This window comes from Ischnura elegans, chromosome 8 (assembly GCF_921293095.1).
Source record: "Ischnura elegans chromosome 8, ioIscEleg1.1, whole genome shotgun sequence".
Taxonomy (NCBI): domain Eukaryota; kingdom Metazoa; phylum Arthropoda; class Insecta; order Odonata; family Coenagrionidae; genus Ischnura; species Ischnura elegans.
This window is the reverse complement of record NC_060253.1, coordinates 83,471,771-83,498,093: the sequence shown is the minus strand read 5'-3', so window position 1 is coordinate 83,498,093 and position 26,323 is coordinate 83,471,771. Positions and strand designations below refer to the sequence as shown.

At 38.1% G+C, this 26,323-nt stretch overlaps 2 protein-coding genes across 4 annotated transcripts in view; both read right to left on the bottom strand.

The window, feature by feature from the left end:
• Positions 1-5,038, bottom strand: part of LOC124163201 (nuclear pore membrane glycoprotein 210) — a 37,513-nt gene extending 32,475 nt beyond the window's left edge. The window contains exons 1-2 of the mRNA XM_046539932.1: positions 4,672-5,038; positions 3,535-3,824 (exon numbers count right to left, since the gene is read on the bottom strand). Coding sequence (XP_046395888.1) covers positions 3,535-3,824; positions 4,672-4,832 — 451 coding nt within the window. The 5' untranslated portion in view covers positions 4,833-5,038. The remainder of the gene's footprint in view (positions 1-3,534; positions 3,825-4,671) is intronic.
• Positions 5,039-8,474: 3,436 nt separating this feature from the next.
• Positions 8,475-26,323, bottom strand: part of LOC124163332 — a 30,759-nt gene continuing 12,910 nt past the window's right edge. For 2 of the 3 annotated variants that reach the window (XM_046540160.1, XM_046540158.1), the window contains exons 6-10: positions 24,788-24,966; positions 18,102-23,572; positions 17,614-17,856; positions 16,617-16,785; positions 8,475-8,656 (exon numbers count right to left, since the gene is read on the bottom strand). In XM_046540160.1, coding sequence (XP_046396116.1) covers positions 23,105-23,572; positions 24,788-24,966 — 647 coding nt within the window. In that variant the 3' untranslated portion in view covers positions 8,475-8,656; positions 16,617-16,785; positions 17,614-17,856; positions 18,102-23,104. The remainder of the gene's footprint in view (positions 8,657-16,616; positions 16,786-17,613; positions 17,857-18,101; positions 23,573-24,787; positions 24,967-26,323) is intronic. The other variant, XM_046540159.1, reaches the window with a different exon arrangement.

Sequence of the window (26,323 nt, the reverse complement as noted above, 5' to 3'; positions counted from 1 at the left end):
GCCAAAAGAGACTGACTTAAGCCAGAAGGTAGGAAGGTTGGGAGTGACGTTCAATGATCATACCTTGATCATACTTTTATTAAGGAGTCTCCCAAGGGACATTTATGAAATATTTGTCTGGTCAATCACCTCAAACAATGCCTGTTATTCTCAGAAAAATTGATATCAGAGAAGGAAACGGATGAAAAAAAGACTAAAAAGAGAAGATTAATGCATTGTCACAAAACCGAAGGTTTTAAAAGGGCAAAGAAAAGAGCAGGGTTCCCACTAAATCTAAATTATAAAATTCACGGTTTTTTCCAGGTTTTCACGGTCTAAATGTCTTCAAATTCACGGTTTGTAGATAAACCATTTTAGGCAGAAATATTGATAACGTAACAATCATTGGCCGCACGTTAACTGCAAATGTAACAAACATGGCAGATGCCGTGAATGCAATCGTAGCAATGAAAATGCTTTCTCTAATGACGTCACATATTGTTTGTAAAATTTAAGTCCGGCTAAATGTGGTGAGTGGGAAAATGGAGGGAGCAGGGTGGCAGGGAAGTTAAGAAGTCTTCCTGCTTTGGTACAGGCTTAAGGTCAATATGTCATCACTGCACACGGACCAATAATTGCGCTTCAAATATACGTATCCAGATAAATCCATGGCCATGTCTGCGCATGACTGACCTTGAAATATGATCGAAATACCCATTTATCATTTTATCTGTTAATTGTAGTTCTACAATCGTGATATCAAGATTGAGAGATTTTTAAGGCTTTAGGACGAAATTAATGGCTTTTTCCAGGTTTTTTCACGGTATAAGAAATTCACGGTTTAAAAGTTTTCAAGGTTGAGTGGGAACCCTAAGGGTACGCCAAGGTCGAATAAACATGTGAATTCCCGGCCGGGATCTCAAATCTGCATTACTTCTAAGCAACACGGACACACATTGAGATTTTGCCCTCGTGCTAAAGGCAAAGTTACTGCAGTGTGTTTTGTGGGTAAGGAGATACGACATATTGCCAGTTAATGCCAAGTAGTTCAGAAGAGTGGGAAAAGCTCTTAAAGGACAAACCTAAGAATTAGGGAAGATGATAAAATTGTGGAAAGGGAAGTGTTGAGTTGAGGTTGAGTAATAAAAATGGATGGTGCTACATAAAATTGGAGAGGGTGTTGTGTGTACCTGATTTGCAAGAAAATTTGATGTCATTGAGATAGTTTGATAAGAAAGATTATACGCCATAAGTGGAAAATGGTTGTTTAGATATAATACAAACTGGTGATGTTCACCTAAAACATTGTGCAATTGGTGGTACGTATGAAACTATGTGTTTGTGGTATGGTACCATGGGCATACCCAGTGAGGGGCAGGAGGGGGCAGCTGTCACCGCCTAGAAGCAAAAACCGCAAATGTATTTGAGGAAAATAATATTTTTTCAAGCAAATAATTTTAAACACTAATTAAGAGCTGTTACAGTTTCCTTAAAATGTTGACTTCATTCACCTTTTCCATGCTTAAATCTTACCTACAACTTGAAAAACCATGACCAGATTCAGGTACAAGTGAGCACATGACCCCTCATACCGAAATTCTCACAATTTTTTATAGGAATCCTAAGCGAATAGTTGATGGGGCCAATGGGCATGTGTTAAAAATTTGTGGAAAGGGAAGTGCTGAGTTGAGGTTGAGCAATAAAAAAGGATGGTGCTACTTGAAATCAGAGTGTGTGTGGATATTTGATTTGCAAGAAAATTTTATGTAATTGAGACAGTTCGATAAGGTTGTACGGCAGCATTGGAAAATGGTTGTTAAGATATTATACAAAATGGTGATGTTTGCCTGAAAGGTTATGCAATAGGGTAGTTTCCTTCATCAAAGAAAACAAAATGCAATGATTGCAATTCCTTACCCACCATTAGTGTATTCATAATATACAAATTATTTGGTTTTAGAAATCCCAGTTTAGACGAATGGCTACGGTCAATTTTAACCTCATTTGAAAAAGACCAGATTGGCGCCAATGCGATTCCCCTCCACGTGACGTCACAGGGACCTAGTTTCTATACGAGTAGATAGGAGTTTTACATCGTCTGAGATTACCAATGCATGCATGAGGCACAGAGCTCAGGGAAACATCCCTTAATAATCACACATTAAAAATACCTAAGTTCGGAAAGTATCCTTCGTTTGATAGGGGAATAATAATCCTTATTTAAGCCAAGCGCTACCAGCTAGCAGGGTACTCAGCTACCTGCTAGCAGCCTGCGTCGTATCAGCGCTCAAGCCTCGCCCCAAGGTCACCTCACTAGGCGGCAGCGGGAACCAGAAATACATCACACAGACTTTTTCCCATCATTCCTACTTAGCCGTTGCGTTTTCCCGCGCTTGATAATTTTCACTTTTCTTTGAATCGCGAAAAATAGATATCGTCATTTAAAAATCTAAAAGTGTGAAATTCGTACTCCAGGAGTAATAATCTTTCGATTTAGGCAATAAAAAAAAATAGAAAACCACCCTATTGGTGATATGTATGAAATTGAGTGTTTGCAGTATGGTACCAATTATGATGCAGAGGAAGAGTTAGTTGAGGCCCAACCTAGAATGATGGTGTGTCATGACAAGTGGAATAGAAGGTTTGGCCATTCAAAATCACTGCCAGATGCTGAATTAATCCTAAAGGTGACTGATGATGTATGTGACATTGAAAAAATGAAGTGAAAACCTTTTTGTAAAAGTGATAGTGTGACACAGCAGATTCTTGATGAGGTTTAATTTAATTTTTGTGAAGTTGAGCTCAAAAGTATTGGTGGAGGAAGCTATTTTGTAACATTTACAGGGACTTGTAGTAGGAATTCTGAAGATATTAAAGTTAAGTATAAATTTGAAGTTGTTGCAATAAATAATTAGGGCTATTATATTTTTTTCCCAAATCCTCACACTCTTTCAGTGACAGCTGAAATTTTCAAAGAAAACAATGCACTCAGAAGTGATGAAGACTATATTGAGAAAAACACTACACCTTGAAAAATGTGAACCAATATAGGAAGAAATTGAGAATCCTCCTTAAGTTTGAGAGACTGTAACTGACAAACTTCTAAAGCTAGTCAAAAAATGTTTGGCCTCTTTTCATACCCGGACAAGAAAAGAAATCTAATAAGTTTGATCAAAATGCGAGTTAGTAGGTAGAAAAAAATTCATTTTTGGAATTGATTTCGTATAAAATGACCCAAAGGCCCTACACTAATTCTTTAAAATTGAACCTTAATCATAATGTAAGAATTTTCATCCAATGAACGTTGTTAGCTCTTTGAGTAGAAACAGTAATGATGAGCGGAGGTTTATAATCAAACTACGTACTCACTAAATATTTGAGAAAAAAATGCACAAAAAACAATATTGCTGACTCCATGTTGAAACAGCATGTCACATTAAACCATATACGTTTTGAGAAATGATCTCAACTCAGCCAGCCCATCACCATCAAAAATGTTGATAATGTTACAGCACATAATAAATGAGGCCCAAGAGTAAAGAATGCTAAAATTACCTTGATCATCATACGCTCGGACTTCAAATGCTTCAGGCGCTTCTTCAACAAAGAGCTCTCGCGTTGTTGTGACAATGCTAAGGGAATGAATTGCATCAACAATAACATCACACCTAAGCACAAGGCCCGAATGCACCTCTTCAGCAAGAACAATTGCTGTTGCACGACCAGTTAATGCGGCACCTCCATCTTGGGCAGATGCACTACGAACAATGGCTACAGATGAACATCCAAGCCGCTGATCAACATCCAAAGGAGATAAAGATACTACATCAGGCCTCGATGTGGCCCTGAAAAGATATAAGATATTATAGCATTGCATTCTCACAAAATAATGAAACTTACATGATTACTGGGTAGTAGATACATTTACCAAGTTGAATGAATTGTTGCTACTACCTAAACATGGGCTTGGAGCCTTGAATTACAACAATATTGTTTTCTTAGGACTGAAGCATTCATCCCAAAGCCTCAGTTTAGACACTTTAACTTTACTGTAATGGTATACTTAAAACTATCATAACAGGTTTTCAAATCATGGAAGTCCAATATTCAGAACAACACTTTTCGTGGCAGATTCCATTACTGTTTGAACTTGGTCTCAGTAATCTCCACCTCCGGATTACAAGAAAAAAAGTTCAAGAAAGTTCAACACAGTTTGAGTCTGGCTCAAGACATTAAATGGTATTTTTTTCAAATGAAATTTAAGCTGTTTAAAATGAGAGGTGAAATTTATTCATCTCCACTAATTGAGCATTATTCAAATAAAAATAAATCAAGAAAAAACAAATAAAATCAGCCTAAAAATTCGACTAGGACATGCCCGGCATCTCCTTTACCACTAATCCCTCATAGCGTTTACTACCACATGACGATGAAGAAATATCACCCTAGTACTCAGTAATATTTTCACATACTGGCATTCATTTAAGGCAACTGCTGAGACAAAGTCAACACCAATAGATACAAATAAATATCGGCAGATTTTATGCCGACAACAAAACAACTACCATTCTTAGAGGGTGTAAATTTTCACCAGTTTACTCAATAATAAGCTCGTTCGCAATCTTCATAAAATTTTAACACAAAAGATCAACACAATTCGAACTTCAAAAAGGATTACCACTAACAACTCACCATTTATAACAACCGCCTTCCGTTACTTCTAAAGTGAAGTTCGTAGACAGCTGAGAAAATAGAGGAAGCAATACTCGTGGAACATTCAGCTTGGAAGCGTCAGTAATAGCCCCGGTCAGAGCAATTGCTACATAAATACAATTCAAGAAAATCCGCGCCATGACTATCTCCCTGCCGTGAGACCACTAGGACCACATGGACGGCTCAGAAATGAAAATGCTGTGATCCCAGGAAAAATAATAATACTAAGAAGAACTACGTTTAACATAAATAAATCCCACTACCCAATTTCTCCTAATATTAACCCATGTGAAAACACGAAAAGTTCTTCATTCCGTTTCGGTTATCCCAAATTCCCAAACGCCGAAACAAAAGCATTACGAAAACTTTTACGGCAACGGCGGTCAAGCAAGAAATTCAAATTGATGATGTACTATAAATTCTCTTCTTTAAAACTATTTACCCCGTCGTTTCTCATGTATCCTAATTTTTACGCATAAGCAGGAATTTAATACTTGCATGGTAAACTTTTATATTCTTTATGTCTGTACCGATTCTTGGGAAATCATAATACTGATATAACATAGGATAAAAGGTTAGTATATATTAGTGATGAGCGGAACTGTGATTTTGCGATCACTTCGTTACCTGTGACTGCTACACATCAGTAACGGTGATTCTTAACTGTGATTGCGATCACCGAGGTGAATCACTCTTAGAAGCCAGCGGTGATTTGTGGCGCTGCTATTCCTGCTACTTTGTCCAATTCCAAGGAGTGAGCTCTCCTCAATAGAAACGAATAAACTTATAGAAAATTGCAGAAGAATAGGCGAAATATTTTTTTTAAGGGAATAGTTCTGATTCCGAGTTTATTTTCAATAATTAAGTCAATTTGATGTGGTAAAAGAAAAAATAAGGGGCAATCATTTTTTAAACATATTTTTAATCAAACCATCATAAATCAAAACTTTAGCTGTATATTTCCTACAGATATTTAGTACAGAATGTCTTATTTATGATAAAATATGAATAAGACATCCTTATATTACTATTGGTAGCATCATGGTAGCTGCCGAGGCTAACTTCACCGTATTCACAGTCGCAGTGATTTCGAGTATTTGGTGATTTAGTCACCGGCAGTGATCGGCTACTTCTCTTCAATCACAGGTAGCGATATATCGCATATCACTTGGTAGCAGCCAGAGCCACCAGAGCTATCTTCACCGAATCCAGTGATCGAATCACCGATCACAGTGATTTCGAATATTGAATCACCGACAGTGACTGCTACTTTTCAGTAACGGTGATTCAGTCACAGTTAGCGATATATCGCTCATCACTACTATATATAGTTCGTCCTCGATTGATACCTCAACAGATGTGTCGTTTTGACGAACATTGTTTGCCAAACCATGAATTTAATCAATCCATCATCCAAATAAATCTAGATTTTAATGTTTTCTCCGCCTTTTCTGATTTGGTAATTACCACCAACTATGCAAAGGATCATACGATTCTCTCACTTATTTGAAGGTATTTCAAAAGTCCTTTTTGTGTGACTTTTTAAAATAAACAGCCAATGGAAGTGTTAATTGGTTTCCAATGAATAATGCTTTCAATAACGAGGTGAGACTCTATCCCATGACCTTCCGTTTGGAAGGTAAGGGCTTATAACTCGGAGTTACCACCTCCTGCACCAATCCCGGCAATTTTGTTTTCTCTCCATAGCGTCGCAGACCAGAATTTGATGCTGTCTGGGAACAGACCAAGTCCGACCCAAACCCCCGCAGGCACTCACAGAGGGCTGAATGCCTCCAAAGACTTCCTACCAACTGTCAGGCACCCGTCGGCATTCAGCGGTTGTGTGCCATGTGAATTCAATTTGCTTAAGCAGCGAGGGCACCACCTGAGACCTCGAAGGCCAGCACTCGACATCCTACTTGGGGAGCAATTGGGTAGCCAGGAATTTTGTTTAGAGGGGGTCTAAAACCAAAAGGGAAAATTTGTTAAAAACGGTACAAAGTAGAAGTTTTTAACTGATATTAACACTTTTTCTATTTGAAAAAATAAAATTTTCAAACAATCTTTTGTAAGGTCATGATTTTTCAGTATTTTTTTTTCATTTATGAAGCAAATTTACTGTGTTATTATATGTACTGTGGCATAGAGAGGGGGGAAGTCTGGGGGTCTGGACCCCCAGACTTCCCCCCTCTCTATCCCACTATCGCAGAGAAATGAGTCATGCCTAAAAGCTCATTCTGGGAGTATCGTTCACTTAGGGGAGGAATTGCTAAAGCAACTAAGAACCATGCAAGGCCCATTCACAAACCGAAGGAGTAGATGAGAAGTGGAGAATTGCTCAATATGAGCTTGTGATATTATGAACTCATCAATGAAAGGGTTAAGGCAGTCGACTTTTCACCATGAATAGCTTAAGGAGGATGCGACGGATCGTAAGACAAAAAATTTATGAGACTATTTATTTTTTACACACCACTAAAACCACTGGCAATAATAAAAAAAAGATGACTATCCTATTTGGAAGAACACCTTTTACCGCTTGTTTGGATATAAAATCCAGTAATGGATTACCCAATTGCATTCTCCTTTAGCAAAGTCCTCATCAAATTGTCATTCTTACTTTAACCCTTTCGTGCCGGACGTCGGGTGGAGGTGATGGGCATTTTCACTCCCAGAACACCCAACTTCAGGTATAGCTCTCCCGGATTTTTCAACGTAAACGACCAGACGTCGGTTCTGGATGATACGAGGGAAGGGAAGTGACCGCTGAGGTAGCAATTGTCTGATGCATTCAGGTTTGGACTGAGACCCAGCTTAGTGAGTCCTTAGGGCCTCTCCTCAGCAATTAAGCCCGACCCTCCCTCTTATTTATGATCATCCTCTCTGCAGGAATCCGTTGCAAAGTGGTTACATTGTCAATAGTTTTTTCAGTGGTATATTTTGTTAAACACTATAAATTTCTTGAAATGAATTCTTTATTTTGTTAATTCTGTGCGTAAGAAATTTTTAAACGAAATTTTAGCATTAAAAATAACGGACTTCTGCACTTATAGTATTGTTAACTTGTATTAACTAACTTTGTTGCTATTAACGCTAGAAATTCGTTTAAAATTCCACAATGCTTAAAAAAAAGTTAATAATTCTTTAGAAGAGTAAATTATTGAAAATCAAAAACAATTTTTGGTTGAAAAAAAAGACACTGGTAATGGAATAAGTTGACCATGGATTCGTGCTACGATAGGGTTAGAGAGTGTAGTACAGTGGCTGGGGTAAGGGAGGGGTGCCCAAATCTTTGAGATTGGTCCCAAATGTGAGGGACAGGGTAACTCCACCAAAAAAAAGAGCTCTGTACAGAGAGGTTTAAAATATGTATTCTTGAGCTACTCGTAGCACGTAAAACATTTTCCAACTGTAGGCACCAGCAGGAAAGGGTTAAGCTTCAGTAATGTCAGTCTCCAAAATGATAACGAGGGGAAAGTCAATGCCTTCAACCCTCCCACGCCTTGCTTGGGAAGTACTGCGTGTTAACCCAATTCATATAGACCCCAAAGAATGCATTCGCCCCTCCAATTAAACACCCTGCCCCAAAATATTTCTTGTTATGGCCTTATCATCTAACCTGCAGTCTCAAAGGCATTACATGCGAGTCACTTCCAATTCCATCAAACATGAAAGAAGTTATACTAACAGCAAATGCAACAGCAAATGAAGAGGACTTGTAATAATATGTTTTCACAGGGTTTTTGCTTTAATAATGAATAAATAGTGAAGAGCAATTGAAATTCATGGCAAATGGCAGTTTTATTAAGAAACACTTTGCATTTTTATAGGTTTGACAATCAAGTTCTCTTCTTAGAGACCTTAGATTTGGTTTCATGAAGTTTTTCCTTAATTATCTTCTCACCAAGGGAGCTAATTTTGTCCTTGTACTCAGAATCCCATGGGTTCTCGGAAACTTTGGATGCTAAGAAATGGAAAAAGTATTTATGAGAATATAATGAAATTAAAGAGGTAGCTTATGAAGAGAATACATGATCCTCATAATATCGACAAGTTGATTGACTGCATGATATAGCAATCACATCTACAACAAAGAGGAATTTGAGTAGGATTATAGTAAAATATGGAAAAGACAGTGCACAGATAGCAATTTAACGAAAAAGAGAGATGGCAATTTTTCACGTAGGGTCTAGCAGGTTAAGATGGTGAAAAGTGCCCCAAGAAATTAAAAAAAAAATTGAGACTTAACAGGCATCAAAAATTGTGTCTCCGCGAAGTTTCAGGCCTTAAGAATAGAAATTCCTCCAAAAAAATTGAAACACAAATTTTCGTTTTACAACCATATCTTCAGTTTTTATTTTCGTAAAAATGTTTTCTTGATTTTAAAATGTGCGTGGTATTATGTTCTACCATCCTGCTTTTCTTCAATTTTTTTTCCAGAAAACTAAAATGCTAAGTTTGAAATTTAATTTTAAAAATTGATTAATTTATAATTTATCAAATTGAAATTTAATTTTAAAAATTATATTAAAAACTTAAGGAAACAATAGGCACGCCAAAAAATATACAGTTGAGGACCTCAAAACCGGAAAGCTTGGGACCAAAGGGTTTCTGGATTACTGGTTTTTCTGGATTTCTGGTCTTGAGGGCCTTCCCAAAGATATTTCCCATTTTTAATAACTCGTCTTTGATTTAAAGTAGGACAGGCGAATTCTCCATTTCTCTAAGTCATATAATCAAAGGAGAGTGAAACTGATGACTTGTTTCATCACTCGTATTTTTCCATAGTGAAGCGTGTACATGTGGTCACCTATGACACCTGTACATAGATACTTATGTAGCAAAGTAAGCCGTGAGCCGTTCCAGATTCTGGTTTTCCAGGTTTCAGGATTCCGTATTTGAGGTCCTCAACGGTATATTATTACCCCTATATCAAAGTATAATCCTAGTATTTTCCACGGAAATATTAGACGGAAAACTTCCATTTCTGGACATATTAATTCACCGGAAACGGGACGGAACCCTGGGACATAGTGTTTAGAGAAAAAGAACCCACACCGACCTCTACCTGAACGAGAAAAGCCACCATCATCCCTCCCAGAAGATGTCAGTGCTCTCAACTCTCATACACAGGGCCATCTCTATCCCTGACAAGGATAACCTCCGCAAAGAAATAGGACACCTGAAGAAAACCTTCACTCAGAACGGCTTCAGCAGACGTCATATAGACTTGGCCCTAAAAAGGGCCTTTACCCCTAACAAGACTTCACCAAAGGAAGAGTCCACTGCGACGACCAAGGCATACCTCCCATATATTTCCACCATATCAGGGAAAATCTCTAGAATTCTGAAGAGGTTTGATATCCACACCATTCACTTGCCTTCACCAAAATTACGAGATCAACTTGTGAAGGCAAAAGACCCAACTGGGTTAAAAATTGCTGGAGTGTACGCCACACCATGTGAATGCGGAAAAACCTACATTGGAGAGACGGGCCGCACTATTGAGATGAGATTGAAAGAGCATCGCAGACACCTAAGATTAGGACAGCTGGAAAAATCGGCAGTGGCTGAGCACAGCATCCTGGAGAATCATATGATTCACTGGGAAGAAGCGAAGCTGCTCTGTCGATCTAATGGGTACTGGGACCACGTAGTAAAAGAATCTATTCAGATTCGGAAAAACAGAAATAACATCAACAGAGACTGCGGCTATAATTTAAGCCACATATGGGACCACCTCCTAAAAATACGAGGGGACTGGCAGCCAATCAGGAGACGCTGAACCGCCCTCAACCTCAGAATTATGTATATATACCCCGAGATTTTGAGGAATTGGTATTGGATTCCTGAATCCCTGAAGACGATGGGCGAGCTGTTCATCGAAACGTTGGAAGGAGAAATGGAGGACCTGACCCGGTGTGAAACCCGAGAAAACTTCACTGTGAGTATTTTCCAGTTTTTTGAAAATGGTGGAACACGGTCAAAAATGTGAACAACTGCTTTTCGCTATTTTCATCTATATATTCCATGAGGATATTGAGAAGTAAACTTGGAGGTGACTCAATCCACTTCCTAGATCTTACGATTTCACTCAAAGAAGGCAAACATGACTTCGCAATCTACCAGATAATTACCTTTATGGATGTATGTACTTATCCCCGCAGACTCAAACCATCCTTTATACTCCCACAAGATTGTGGGCATTAACTCTATGTTAAACAGACTACTTTGTATCCCCATGATTGATTCAAGTTTCAACCAGGAACTTGATGTAATTAAATCAGTATGTTAAAATAACAGCTATAATGGCGGTGAATTCTTCTCGGGTTTCCATCCGGGTGAGCTTCATCTCCATCGCTGCCGACGTTTCGATAGAATCCTTTTCTATCGTCATCAGGGCCGATGATGCCAGTAGGAAAGTGCCAGGTTTATATATCCTCGGTCGTATACGGGTATACGGACAGTGCATCTGCCTCACAAAAAACTAAGACAAGTCTTAGTCCGTGCCAAAGACCCTGCAGGACTGAAAATGCCTGGTGTCTACAGCATACCATGCGAGTGTGGTGAGGAGTATATCGGTGAAACGGGAAGAACGATCGAGACCCGAATCAAAGAGCATAAGCGTCATCTCCGGCTGTGCCAACCATCGAAATCGGCGGTTGCGGAGCACGCCATCAATCTCGACCACGCGATTCGCTGGGAAAACACCAAAATGCTCTGCTACTCCAGCGGCTACTGGGATCGTCTCACCAAGGAGGCAATTGAAATACGACTCTCCAAGAAAAACTTCAACAGAGACGAGGGTTTCAACTTAAGTAAGGCATGGAACCCGATTTTGAAAGTGGCGGGAAAAGCGCACTCTTTCTCCGCCAATCAGAACGACCCAACATAACGACCGAGGATATATAAACCTGGCACTTTCCTACTGGCATCATCGGCCCTGATGACGATAGAAAAGGATTCTATCGAAACGTCGGCAGCGATGGAGATGGAGCTCACCCGGATGGAAACCCGAGAAGAATTCACCGCCATCATACGCCGGGAAAAAGTGAAATCTTACATAACAGCTATAAGGTAAATGTACCAATGCCTGACCCTGAACCAGTAGCTGACCCCCATTTCCTTACTTAGTAATAAGAAGAACCTAGGGCACTTACATTGTAACCTTCATCCACATAACTAATCATCAAGATGTTACTTTGTTGCAAACACAGTTGATTTGGCAGCAGAGTCAATAGTTCCTTGGCAGTTGCTCATTTTCAGTGGTGACTACAACTTCTATGAAATTTGAGGCCGTTTGTAAAGAATTCTGATAAGAGGTAAGCTAGTCTTTATAAGAATTTTACTGAGATTATTTGGGTACTATTTGCAAGTTTATTGTTTCAATAGATTATTGGGAGTTTTTGTAATGGAGTTAGATCACTTTTTAACTTCAAAGAGCTAATTTACCTCTTACTTAGGGGGTGTCAGCTTTATGTACCAAAACTAAACTGCATGCACTAGTAGCTGACCCCAATGTCAGGCATAGGTGCAATCCATATTTTTCTGTTTTTGTGTGCAATGAAGCCTAAAAAGGCAATTAATCCTTCAAAATTAATATGAAATTGATTACTCAATGAGAACTAATGGCTGACCCCCCGGGTCAACCATTGGGACATGGTGGTATTTTGCTGCACCTTTACCTGACCCTTGAGTTGAGTTTAGCTTTGTAATAAATAATTGACCAGTATTAATAGGTTTAATTTTAAGTAAGGTTAAATATAAAGTCTTGACACCTTTTCAACCTTATTTGGTAGAGAAATGGCTACTCCTAAATCCAAAATATTAAAATATCCTGAGGATGACATGGTAGCAGCAATCTTGGCAGTGAAAGGAGGAATGGGTATCAAGACAGCAGCAAGGCAATTCAAAGTGCCTAAAACAACCTTGCTCTACAAAGTAAAGGGTGTTTACCCAGAAAAAAGGAGGATGGGGCCAAATACTTTACTTTCAAAAGAAGAGGAGAAGGTGCTGGTTACGTGGGTCCTTGACATGGCCAAAGCTGGATTCCCAGTTTCAAAAGAAAATTTTTTAGCCAGTGTGGCCAGACTTGCTCGTGAATTGAGAAAGGAATTTAAAAATGAACACCCTGGTCGTAAGTGGTATGAGGGGTTTTTAAAACGCCACCCAAATATTAGCCTTCGTGTTTCACAAAATCTTACAAGGAGCCGAAGTGATGTTACAGCGGTGAAAGTTAAAAGTTGGTTCGGGGAGGTTAGTGATTACCTGGAAAAATCAGGCAATGAAGACATACTGAAACATCCGGACAGAATTTTTAATATGGATGAATCTGCCTTTTTTTTGAATCCTAAAGGTGCTAAAGTTCTGGCAAAAAGAGGTGACAAGACCATATATAACATTGTAAATAATGATGAAAAAGAATGCCTAACGGTTTTATTAGCTGGAAATGCAGCTGGATTTCTTGCACCTCCAATGGTGCTATACCAATATAAACGAATCCCTGCAGAAATTTCCAGCAGTATTCCAAAGGACTGGGGTGTTGGTTGCTCTGACAGTGGATGGATGACTAGTGACACTTTTTACAGTTACATCGCAAATGTGTTCTACCCATGGGCCAAAGACAATGTGGAGTTCCCGATAATTATATTTGTTGATGGGCACAGCTCCCACTTGTCCTATCATCTGAGTGAATTTTGCAAGAGTGTAGGCATAATTTTGGTGGCACTTCTAGCAAATTCCACTCATTTATTACAACCAATGGATGTGGCAGTTTTTAGGACACTCAAAGCTGGTTGGAAGGAGCATGTTTTGTCGTGGAGATTGGAAAATCAATCCCAGGTATTGAAAAGACAAAATTTCGCTCCTCTTTTGAACAAAGCAATAATGGAGAAAGTACTGCCCAATGTTTTACGAAGTGGCTTCCGTAAATGTGGACTATACCCTTGGGATTCAACCTTTGCTGACAGCATCACTGAGAAGAACATTTCTCCACCTAAGGCATATACAAATCCTGATAATCACAGTCTTCAGAAAAAAAATGAAGAACATTTGCTGTTTTTAGAGAGATTCATTGAGAAACCTACACTGGAACTATTCAAGTCTGTCCCAGAAGGAAAACAATGGACTGGACCCTTATGTGATACCTCTCTTTTCCAGGTTTGGAAGGAAATGAATCTTCAGGTTAATAGTCAATCAAATCACACAGAAAGGACTGAAGAACAGTATTTTTCCGATATATCTATAAGAAATATTGGGTCATCAGTTAAAGAAGTGGGTGATAAACTGCAGCCAGGGAAGTGCTATCTTGAAATTCAACCCTTTGAAGAACCAGTGAAACTAATTGACCTTCAAGATGCTGTCTCTGAGCCTGATAATAATGAGCCGTCACAGTCAACAACTACCCAAGTCTCCAGGATAACACAGGTACTTGACAATGACCCAGTTCTGACTCCAGGTCAAAATGTTGACACATGTTCTGCTATTGGAGGAGGAACTAATATACATTCTACTCCTGATAAAGAGAAAGAATGTATTCCTTCGCCCTTCAAAAGAGCTCTTTTTTGGCCAGAACCAAAAGTACAGGTGACGAAAAAAAGAAAAACTGAAAAGATCCCATCAGTCGTGACATCTCTACAGTGGCAAGACTACCATAAAAAGAAGAGAGAAGAAAATGAGAAGAGAGCCAATTTGAAAGAAGAAAGAAAAAAACTCAAACAGGTGAAAGCAAACGAAAAAGTGCTACAAAAAGAAAAAGAGTGTAAAATGCAAGTCAAATCAAAGCTCAAAGTCAAAGGTGATTTTTGATTCTATCAGTGCTAATGCTAGTTCGTCAAATCATGATATGCCTGCGAGTGCAGATCACAGAAATGACACATCAAGTGACATCAACAATCACTCAAACAATTCATTAAACATTAATGATTATGTAATTACTGAGTATGAAGAAGAACTTTTCCCAGGACAGATACTAGAGAAACGGAAAACAAAATATGGCCAAGAATGCCTCATCTCAGTAATGACTATGAGTGGGCCATCAGGTTGGCGTTGGCCAGAGAAAAAGGATGCGATTTGGTATGATAATAATAGTGTTTTAGGCAAGATAAACCCTCCCTCAGCTGTAAATTCTAGGGGTGTTTGTTTAGTCCCTGAAGTGAAGCAATTCAAAGCTAAACTGTCTAATAAAGAACTTTAATATCATCACTCATATATAACTTTGAAGCTTATAGAGTCAAAATATATATATCCTTACATTTGATAATGTGTGTTAATTATTTTTAATACCTGTAACCTAAGTGTAAAGTGAATTACATTTTTTTAGTACTAGCTTTCCAGGAAAATAACCAAAGGGTCAGCTACAAGAACATCAGGGGTCAGGTTTAAGAGCATCGAGAATTTTGAGGGTCAGGAATAGGAGCATTTCAAGCCCATTTTGTAAAAAGTAAAAATAATATATTTTTTAAATTTACACGTTCAACAAAAACGCAGTCTTAAAGAAGAAGTATCAAACCTATTACTAATTTTAAAATGAATTGAACATGAATTGAAATTGTTCCTGTAGGGATATACATGCAAGGAAAAAACCTTAATGGGTCAGGCATTGGTGCATTTACCTTAATGATCACCTCATCGGTAAACTACTGGTCAAAAGAACCCGCAAAAGAGCGTGGCCCAGCCTAACCAGTTTGCTGCTGATCCCCAAAACAGAGCTGAAACGGTGGTGCAAATTAAATTACCCTTCCTTGGCCCCCTTTCCTACAGTGTTCACAACCTCATCCCCAAAGACAAATACCGAGTGTGTTTTTACTCCCCGACCTCCCAAGGAAAACTGATTTTTAACTCTATGGACAAAAAGCATCCTGAAGACATAAGTGGTGTCTATGACCTAACATGTGATGAGTGCAACGGTGTTTACGTCGGTCAAATGGGCTTCAAATTTAAAACTCGTGTTGATGAACACAAAAAGAAGTGCCCGTCTGAAAGACTTCAAATCCCAATTTTCTGAGCACCTCATCGAATCTGGCCACAACAGTGATTTTAATATTAAACTTTTACATTTACACGTACTTTTACAATTGGATATTTTAGAAATCACCAAATGCACTCTTGCATGTAACACCAAAATTTTAAATGATATGACTATATTCAAATGTTCTCATTTTTTTATCTACTGTTTTAAAATCTGACTTCTTCCTTGACAATCCTCCCCCTCCCCCCTTTAATGTCGTCACCACCTGACCTTCTATCCGCCTCTCTCCCCCCCACCCCCAGCTTTTATACTTTTATGTCTTGACCCTCAATCCAACGTTCCCACCCCCTCTTCCCCTTTTGGGTCCCCCCCCTCCCTCCCTCATACCGCTGTTGGATACATAAGGTTGGACGTTGTACGCTATTGCTCTGTTTCTCTTTATAATGATGGTATAGATGTCGAAACTATAGTTTCGATGTCTATAGTTGACAGCAAATAAAAAAAGTTTGTGGAACAGTACTTGGTTTTTGTTTCACCATGAAAATTTCATCATTCCACCAAGTAACGCCCAAATCAGTTGATTTTATTTGCCATGGCATTACATATTTCAAGAAAGCAAAGGTGGGATGAAAATGAAGTATTTATGCATTTGAAGGGGAACAGGAGAGATAATGGTGAAAGATATCAGGGTACAGTCGACCCATCCCTAGTTTTAGCTATTTCTTTCATGTATAATTTGTTTCCATTGAATGACTTCTAAGTCACATGAGATTAATATTATTTTATTGTGTATTACAATTGTAAAAAAATCAAATTTTAAGGCCTACTTATTGGCTGTCATTAGATATTATTATTTTAAAAAACCAACAAAATACTTTTCGTGCTATGCTCATTTTAACTTCTCATTCACCACAATAGATATCTAAACCTCTAAAATGTAAATGTGTGAACTCACATTTATCCTCCTTGAAATCTCTGACTATCTGCGGAGAGTTTATCAATCGAGGATCCGGTGTCACCCTATAAATTGCTTGCTCCAACTTCTGTCTATTTTCCAGTCTTCCCAAGCATGCTACAGGGAAGCATGCATCCTCTTCATGAAACATAGGCCTCTCATAAGGTTTCTGCAGGGGGAATGAAGAGTAGGTCACATGAAGGGGTGGTTTTACAATGCTAGACAAGATCTATATTCACCAATAGATACGGCTAAGGATAGGTCATGCAGTAGGCAAAAACCAAAGAAAGGTGGCCAAAAATCGTAACTCCCTCATTTTTTCAAATAAAACAATGAGTTTTTCCAATCTTATTTCTCTCCAAAATAGGGTGGTTTCCTATTATTTATTTATTGCCTGAATCGAAAGATTATTACTCCTGGAGTACATATTTCACGCTTTTAGATTTTTAAATGACGATATTAATTTTTCGCGGTTAAATGAAAAGTGAAAATTTTCAAGCGCGCGAAAACGCGACGGCTAAGTATGAATGCTGGGAAAAGCCCGTGTGACGTTGTTCTGGTTCCCACTGCCGCAAGTGAGGTGACCTTGGGGCGAATAGCAATCAATGCCTTTCGTTTTCTTTGATGAAGGAAACTACCCTATTCTAAAAAATGATATTTGTTTTCGTGGAGAAAATTCAGGGACTATTGAAAACCAAATCGTGGAAACCACAAAACCTCCTATTTCAATTATTAAAATGGCATTCAACAGCAACTGAAGTCGAGCATATACTACATGTTAAGCTAAACTCAGATAGCTCGAGATGAACCCCAAGTCAACATATGCAGAATCCAAAAATACTAAGAGTAGCTGACTGATGTTACTGACTTCCCTGCACCATTTATATTCTTTTATTATGCATCGGGAATGTCTTAAATCAGATGACCCCGGAGAAAGTTTTATTCGATTATGCTTTGATTGTAAGACATACATTTAGCAGAGGGAGATGGCACTCACTTTAATTTGCTCCACAGGGAGCATTTTCCTTCTACGACATTCATGGCAGAAGCAGTTGAGCATATTATATGGAACACTGACGTTGACTTTTGGCCGCCAGCTTCTGCTGTTTCTAGGCACAGATGTATGGCATTGTGAAGATGCATTTTTGGTGGCGTGGTGGACTTCCGAAGACGACTCGAGCTGTGGGCTAGACTTCTCTCGGTGATAAGATTCTAGCTGGTAGTAGCATTTGTGTTCAAACTTAAAAGAAAAAGGAATTCACAGAAAATTATGAGGTACATTAAAACTGAAAATCAACATATACTTAACAGTCAAAAAATGTACAAAAACATGCGGAATTGGAGTTATAATCCATTTCAGCATTCTTTTCCAATACAATTAAGATAATGAGTATAATCACAGCAGAAATTTTATTCATTGCACTAGGTACCTACATTACTGAACTATCATAAAATAATTCACATTTTAATTAAAAATGATATTACCTGCACTGGAACATGGAACCCTGCCATTTAGTGTAGGTACTCTGATTATTATATTCAGTTTAAGTGTCTTTCTGCACTATTTTTCCTGTAGTGGATTTCCAGGACTAAAAAAACAAATGGTTTGGAGTAAATATTGCCTGATATCATCTGGTAATTCTTAACTGTAAAATTTTATACTGCCTAATACATCAGAAACTGTTGCAAGGAAAATGGTACCTGATACCATGGTTACGATGAAGTCCAATCTTCATACATAAATTTCAAATTTTTCTTTTCCATTACAACTTCTATTGTGCTTCTTTTATAACACAATAAGAGCGAGAAATAAAATAAATTGTGAATTTATAAGTCACCAGAATTAAATTCATATTTATAAGAAGTAACTCAAGCTCAGCTTCAATTGAAGCCAGTTTTACAGATCCTGGTTAAAAGATACCAGCTGCAACATCCTGCTCCCTCTCACTGAAAAAAATATTGTTCACCAAGGGTTCTGAGCGTGATGGGAATGACATCATAGATGATATGTTCAATATAATTAATATTTCTTCTTTAGGAAAAAGTGCCATTGGATGCTTCATCTTCCAATTATGGGAATTTAGTTGATTTTTGATATTAAAGCTAAATGGCAAGGGGCAGGCTCAAATCTATTTCCAGCCAATGCAATATGTAATTTTGCTTGAAAGCAAGGAAGAAAAGAGAGCCTACCTACAGTAAACCTGGTGCTTAAACCAATTTAATGATCGTACTAGTGAATTCCTTGCCCCCAAACAAATGTCCCCACTTTCCGCAATCAGCATGATTCACCAAATTGCTAACATAAATGTTCCTGTAATGAAATGAGTACAATGTAGTTCAATGAAATCCTTATCAAGAAACAAAGTATTAAAATAATTTATGAATTATTAGAAACTGCTGAGGGATCTCATATAAATTGAATAGCATATTTAATATAATACTGCTGACTGATTACTGTTATACTAGCATACCTGACATATACATATGACCTTTCAGGGCCTTTTTTTCAATATTTTGTACGCAAATGATACACTGCAGCAGAAAAATCAATAAAAGTCAAGTACCTACATATAGTTGAACGGGAATGAGAAGCGTAAGATTGAAAAGACAAATACTCACATCTTCGCATTCTAAGCACATTATTCATGGCATCTTAAGTATTTCACTTAAGTTCTGCCAGCTAGTATCCTTTGTGTATGGATATGGTTGAGTTACTTTATTTTCTCGTATCCCTGATCAACATATCAGCAAGTGAAGTCAGTTGAAATAACCATAGCACCACAATGAGGCAGAGGGAATTACTATAAGGCAATCCTAATGAGGATTCAGCCCAGCAATGACACGAAGGTATAGTAGTTTGAGGACTGGACCGAAGTCAAACAGTGGGGGTTAGCGGGTTGGAAACTATGCCGCATCTACATGGTTTGCCCTCCCATATATGTCACCTTACAGAACAGTGGCTCCAATGAAGCTCAGCAGTACACAGTACATATTTTCAAGATAAGTTCATTTGCCTAAATGTAATTGAAAGTTAATTATTTATTTTCAACATTATCATTTGACAACCAAATCAAACCATGCTGAAATCCACCAAATCATCATAAAAATATTATCATTAAAAGATCGCATTATATGTATGCACTCACAATTTACATGATAGAAATTTTAATAACAATTAAATCAATGGCTTTGAAAAATTTATTTAACAAGTTGAACATTTCATTACCAATAAATTATCAAAATAAAAAGTGGTAGGTATTATATGTGACATTCATATTGATGAGGTGACGCAATATGATAACATTTACAGTCAAGCCTAAAAATGATGATACAAAGATAAAATTTTTCTGTGTTAGTCATAACATTTTCTTGATCTTACGATGGCATAACAAAATGTGGAGCAGGAAAATTAGCAGGGTTGGAGACAGTTATTTATGTACCAACTTGTTTCTTCTCATTTCAATTTTTCCTACTACATCAAATTATCCTAAACAAGAACTACCATGTAAAGAGTTTACAGCAGTAAAAAATTGTTATTTCCCAAAAATACTCAAAGACTATGTTAAGGCAATTGTAAAATATATAATACTCAGACAAAAAATGACTAGTTCTTCACAATTGGAGTAAAGTAACCAATTAACTGAGATTTCATGTCGTAACTACCATGATGATAGACCATTTTACAATGACATACAAACACAATGATAACAATGTCTAGAAAATAGCAAGAGTTAGGTGAGGATGCCTAGTGATGAATCGGACTAAAAACATATTGACTTATCAAAAAATAAATAAAAAACTACAATTAGTATAAGTGTAAACAAAATTGATATCAAAGAAGTTTTAGATGCATTCCTGAGTGGAAGAAGACATCAGAAAAAGGTTGATATCACACCTTCCTTACAAAAATATGATATTCTTTTCCACTGCAGGAATCTATGTAGAAATAGTATGCTCTTTTCCCTTGAAAATAATAAAAATACATCATCTAAAAAAAATTGCAAATCCGGCTTTTGAAACAGCCTTTCACTAAAGCACTGATGGGCATGATGGACAATGACAATCAATTAATACAAACAGAGAAACATAAAAACAACCTCCAATGCCAAAACAGCAGCCTGACGATCATTTTCTCAAAATTATTCAATTGCATATGAATTCCTTAAGCAAAATTTTGGCTGACCACTATATGTATTGTTTTTAACTGAACTCCGCCAAGGTTTGACCATTAATTTCCTACAAATGATAATTAAATAAGACCTTTCATTCAAGTTAGCCCTGGAAAAACATATACATCATGGTTCTGACAGGTTAGGTATTTGGAGTATCTGGTATAATAGTGAAATTTTCTAGGACAGAGAAAAGGGGCATTGCTGATTGTGGAGTAAAGGAACTTTCTAATAGAATTTGCTAAGTAAGAACATAATAAATACAAGTCAATTAAGAATTAACAGTACTATGCAATGTGATGTTATCAGAACCTTAATTTTTGTTAAACAATGAGATTTATATTGTATAAATTTGCAGACTTCAAAAGGCATATTTACTGTATATTTTCATATCGATAAATCTAGCCCTTAGCCAGCGAGAAGCAAGGAGGTTCTTTTGATCTGTGCATCATCATATCCCTGAAGTTCCCTGATGCCTAAGATGAGATTCCCTTACTTTTACCCTAATCCCCTTAATCATTTTAAATCCCCAGACTGGCAACAATAATCATAACACAATCTAATCTTTGTTCAAAATCTGTATCTAACTCGCCTTCATTATAGTTTTACGTACTTAGTGAATGTTTTCTGAGCCACAGAGACCTCAGTGGATGAGAGCGTGTTTTCAAAGAAATGAGTAGCTCAAAAGCCAATTAAAATAGGTTATCAAATCTTAAAAACCAGTTTTTCCACAGACTTATACCACTATCTATAGGGAAGAGAATTTAGTTTGTGTGAAGGCTTCTGCGGAGCGATGGTAATGAAGGCTGCATTTTTCCAGGTTTCACTGCACCGTTGTTGTGACGGAGACAACAGCTTCTTCTGCATTCCAGCAGGTGTCTTCAGGTCAAAGTGCAGGAATGCAGGAGAAACTATTCTCTCCACCAAAATGACGATGCGATGAAACCCACAAAAATGCAGCCTACAAGAGAATTTAGCGTTACCATGAAGAGGGCCAGGTCAAAAATGAGAAGTGTGATTCTAATTTGTTGGTGGCGCACAATCATCTCACTCAAGGGGCCATTCTTGAAGGATTTTGTGGGAAGGGGATCACTAATGTTTGAGTCTTGTATTCAGGGAGAGATCATGATGTCAGAATTTCAGCTGTTAGCACAAGGTTATGAGGCAAAAAAAAGAGCATTATAAAAGTTTTTCAAATAACCTTCCCATTCTTGAAATAAGAATGGTTCTTTTCACATCATATTCTGATGAGTTGTGCGATTATTAAAATTGTATAATGAGATCATTCACGGCTCAACACTAAAAGTGTACAAAAAAATAATACAGCACACAAAAACATATTTGTTCTTAAAAAATGTAAGGATAAGCCTTTAAGGACATGGTACATAATATTTTCACTCACACTAAAAATATAAAATACTGACAGATATTGCAACAACAACAATGACCACTATAACAGGTAAATATGTACTTTACCATGAAAAGGAGCTCTCTAGCTCATTTCAAATCCTTACAACACCAAATGACTAGGGAACAAACACAGTATGTAGCAGCCTGTTGCAAATTTCTACATCAACTAGATATTCACAAGAAATTAGATAAGTAATTGGACTATCATTTCATATCTCTATGATGACTAGGTACGCAACAACATCCCAGGTCACGGTGACTAATGAGTCAAATTTCCTTTCTGATTCACATGCATAACACCAGCCAATTGTGTTTCGACAAATCAAATCTTTAAAAAAAACTGCAGTTTTTCTGGTGGATGCTGTAAGGAGTATGGGTGTTGTGAGATCTGGGTTTGAATCTTGTTTGCTCAAAATGATTTTTCCATGACAAATTCATTCTTCTGTCATAAGCATATGTGCGTTTGGCTTTGTGAGTGATACAGCATTAGAGATGATATCGCCTGAATTGAGGAATCCTTTACTTTGCATAAACTTGATTTTTTTTTTGTTGAGAGAGGAAATGAATGCACTAATGTAAATAATTGACAATCACATTGCTAAAGTTTTTAAAAGAGCAAACATGATTGGTTGACTAGTGCGTACTGGGAGCAAGAATGAATCTAGGATCACTCCTATGATGAAAAGATATACAAGGATAACAGCTGGGATGCAAGCAATGAAACAGGATTTCCTGACTGTAAGCTCCAGATCAAATGCTACTGGAAATCCTACGTATCCTAGCATCATAGGACTTGAGCAACCTCAAGTATCGTGTGATTCAGATATTTTGATGTGTCTGTGATAAAATTGTGCACCACCTCAACTCTCATGGAGCTGGAGTGATGGGCGTGGGGGGGATTGAGGTACCTCAGAGGCAGGGGTTCATGGCTGGGGGGAGAATGTGAATCTGTTCAGCAACGTTGAGGCAGCCGCTAGGGGACCAAGGCACGCGAAACAGCCTCCCTCCTGGCATGCACACGCACACCTTGAACTGGGGCCGCGCCCCCACCTTGGCTCCCCCTCTCCGCAGCCGAGACGGTGCCGAGACTGCACCGCTGTGCTTACGCGAGGCATTGGCACTTGCCCACGGGGCCAGCACGGGCAGGTGCAGTGCCTCGCCCAGTGCCCCCTGCACCTCGGTTACAGGGAAAGCAAGGGGGGCATGGCCCCTTAGTGTGCCAAAGGGCATCCTCTTGAATTCGCCCGCCACCTGCCTCCCTGCTTTGCGCAACCGCCTTGTTTTCAGCCTGCGCACCGCTGTGGTGACTGCTTCATTTCCCGATTCCATCCACATGTTCTGAGGCTGAAAGTAGTTCCGATGATGCAGGTTCTCCACCTGAAAATAGGAAAGCAACTCAAGTCCCCTCCACTGATTCTGGGCTGTCGAAGTGGTTACTCATGGGCCGAGGTAAGGATGTGACCAAGGAGCCCCAAGAGGCTAAGTCCCACTTTAGCAAGGAGCAGGTACTTATATCACCAGCTGCAGTCATTAACAAGGAAGAAACACGACAAAAACCCTGACTCATCGGAGAGATCTACTAATCCACAATATGGAAACTAAAGGGCGACAGGCTCGTGAAAGAAGAAAAATTGTAGACAAAGTAAAGGTTTGCTCATAGAAAACATTAAATGTTGGTTTGTAGAAATCAACAGATTTATTTGAGGAAATTTCAAGAGTTAATTGTTTCCTCGCATTGGCTTTCCAGCACGATGGTAATTAATTAGTAACTTGAATCTTAAGAGCACATGTATTCTCTGCTGTAAGATTCACACACTGAAACTTATACATAAAAATCAACAAAAAATAATGCATATGGTAACTCATAGAAATAAATATTGAAATTGCATACTCATATACATGTATATACCAACATTAATTCACCATAAATCTTTGCCTCTTGTGATTGGTCATCTGGGAAGGATTGATATCTTAAAGCGAGGTTCTATCTTCTATATTATTTCTACTGTATAGATACCTTTTTCTCAACTTATACGCAACCAAAATCTACAAATGAGGTACCAAAATGCACAGAATTTATCAGAGAACATGCAACGGCATATCTTAATTCCTAAATATTGCTATTGTTTCCTAAATTTGGTATTTAAATAATTAAAAAAAAACAAAAAAACCAAACAAAAAAAAAACAAAAACCGGTAAATATTCCTGATGCTAACGGCGCACAAACTGATACATTTGTTCATTTGCAACAATATCTCGCATTCATACTCATATAACTTTTATCAAAATTCGGCTGATTCCACATTCAAGTCTCCTGTTGATAAGTAAGTATGAGTCATCATGTGCGTTTAACAGAGGATAGTGTAATTACTTCCAATGTTGTGTTTAAAGAGGTCCTCTGACCTCAATTTGTACATGAACATTCCAATTAAATTTGTACATAAGACCCTGCCTTTTTTTTCTACATTTTAAAATTAGAAACGCGCCTATCCCTCTGTGGACCTGCATTGAAAAGAGCGGGGGAAGCCCGCTCGGAGCAGGTGCAGCACGCTCGTTGTATTAAAAATTCACAAGGAATATGTGTGTACTCACTCTCTTGAGCTTCCTCTCCTTCAAATGGGGATTCCCATCATTGGAAGCAATTTGACTGCCATCAGCCCCCCTCTCGCCACTGCCTGCGGCACGCATGCGGCGCATCATGGCCACATGATTTGGTGGTGGCAATGGGACAAGGGGTACACTTCTCACGTCTAGGGCAACACCATTGGTCCCTGAAAGGTAAAGTTAAAGCATATAAATGAAGGTTTCTTGGGATCCACACCACATCAATGGGAGAGACATGAAATGTATTTGTTGACAAAGAATGCCATTCCCATTTCTCTTGAATTGCAAAAGTTTTGCAGGAAAAAATCATTTACCCTCACTGAGATAACAACACAGATACCCCAATTTCACACTAGGTGCTCTAAACAAAACTCTAAGAAAACTCTTCAGAGGAAGAAGATGTCGTGATAGATTTAGAGGCATAGTACGAGGCGTGAATTCAGTGGTTAGAAATATAGCCCACCAGGAAATACAAGCCACCTGGAAATCATAGAATCATATTTTTCAAGCTTATTGTTATAAATATACTTGTAAAATCAAATAACCTCAAGGCATTAACCGTGGACCAGCCAGAGGCATACATTTTTGGAGTGACCTATAAGTACATGCTAAGTGCAAATATTTCACAGAGGATAAATTGTTTGCCTTGACCTGAATTTGAACCCAGATACTTATTATTTAGTCTTTATTTCTTATAATCCATGCCAGGTACTCGGTCAACTCAGCTACCGAGGCGTATCTTCTTCCTTGGCAGTTTTTTCGGCTTTTGACAAAAACTTTGCAAAAGAAGATGCCAAGATAGCTGAAATGGTGGAGCACTTGGCATTAATTTAGGGGACACAAATTCAAATCCCAAAATAGGCAAATATGAAGGTAGTTTTTCCCGGTGAATATTTTTCAGTTCAAACTCACCAGGAACAGCGTTCTTTGTTAACAAAGACAGCATCAGCATTGCATTTGCACTGAGAAAAGAGTCCCACATTAACTCTCAGGATCTTGGAACAAGATAGAATGTTGCAAAAAGCAAACATTTACCCATAACTTCAACCGAGAAAATTATAATAGAGGATTCTCCATTCAATGTGCTGTCACCCACCACACATTTTAATGAATTGAAAAAAGTTGTCACTCACATTGCCGATGGCAAGCAATCCAAATTTAGCTGGGAAATAAGCTATAATAGGGTAGTTTCCTTCATCAAAGAAAACGAAAGGCATTGATTGCGATTCGTTACCCACCATTACTGTATTCATTATATACAAATTATTTCGTTTTAGAAATACCGGTCTAGACGAATGGCAATGGTCCATTTTTATCCTCATTTGAAAAGGGCCAGATTGGCGCCCATGCGATGCCACTCCACGTGACGTCACAGGGACCTAGTTTCTACACGAGAAGATAGGAATTTTACATCGTCTGAGATTACCAATGCATGCATGAGTCACAGACCTCAGGGAAACATCTCTTAATAATCACTTATTAAAATTGTATAAGGCCGGAAAGTTTCTTTCGTTTGATAAGGTA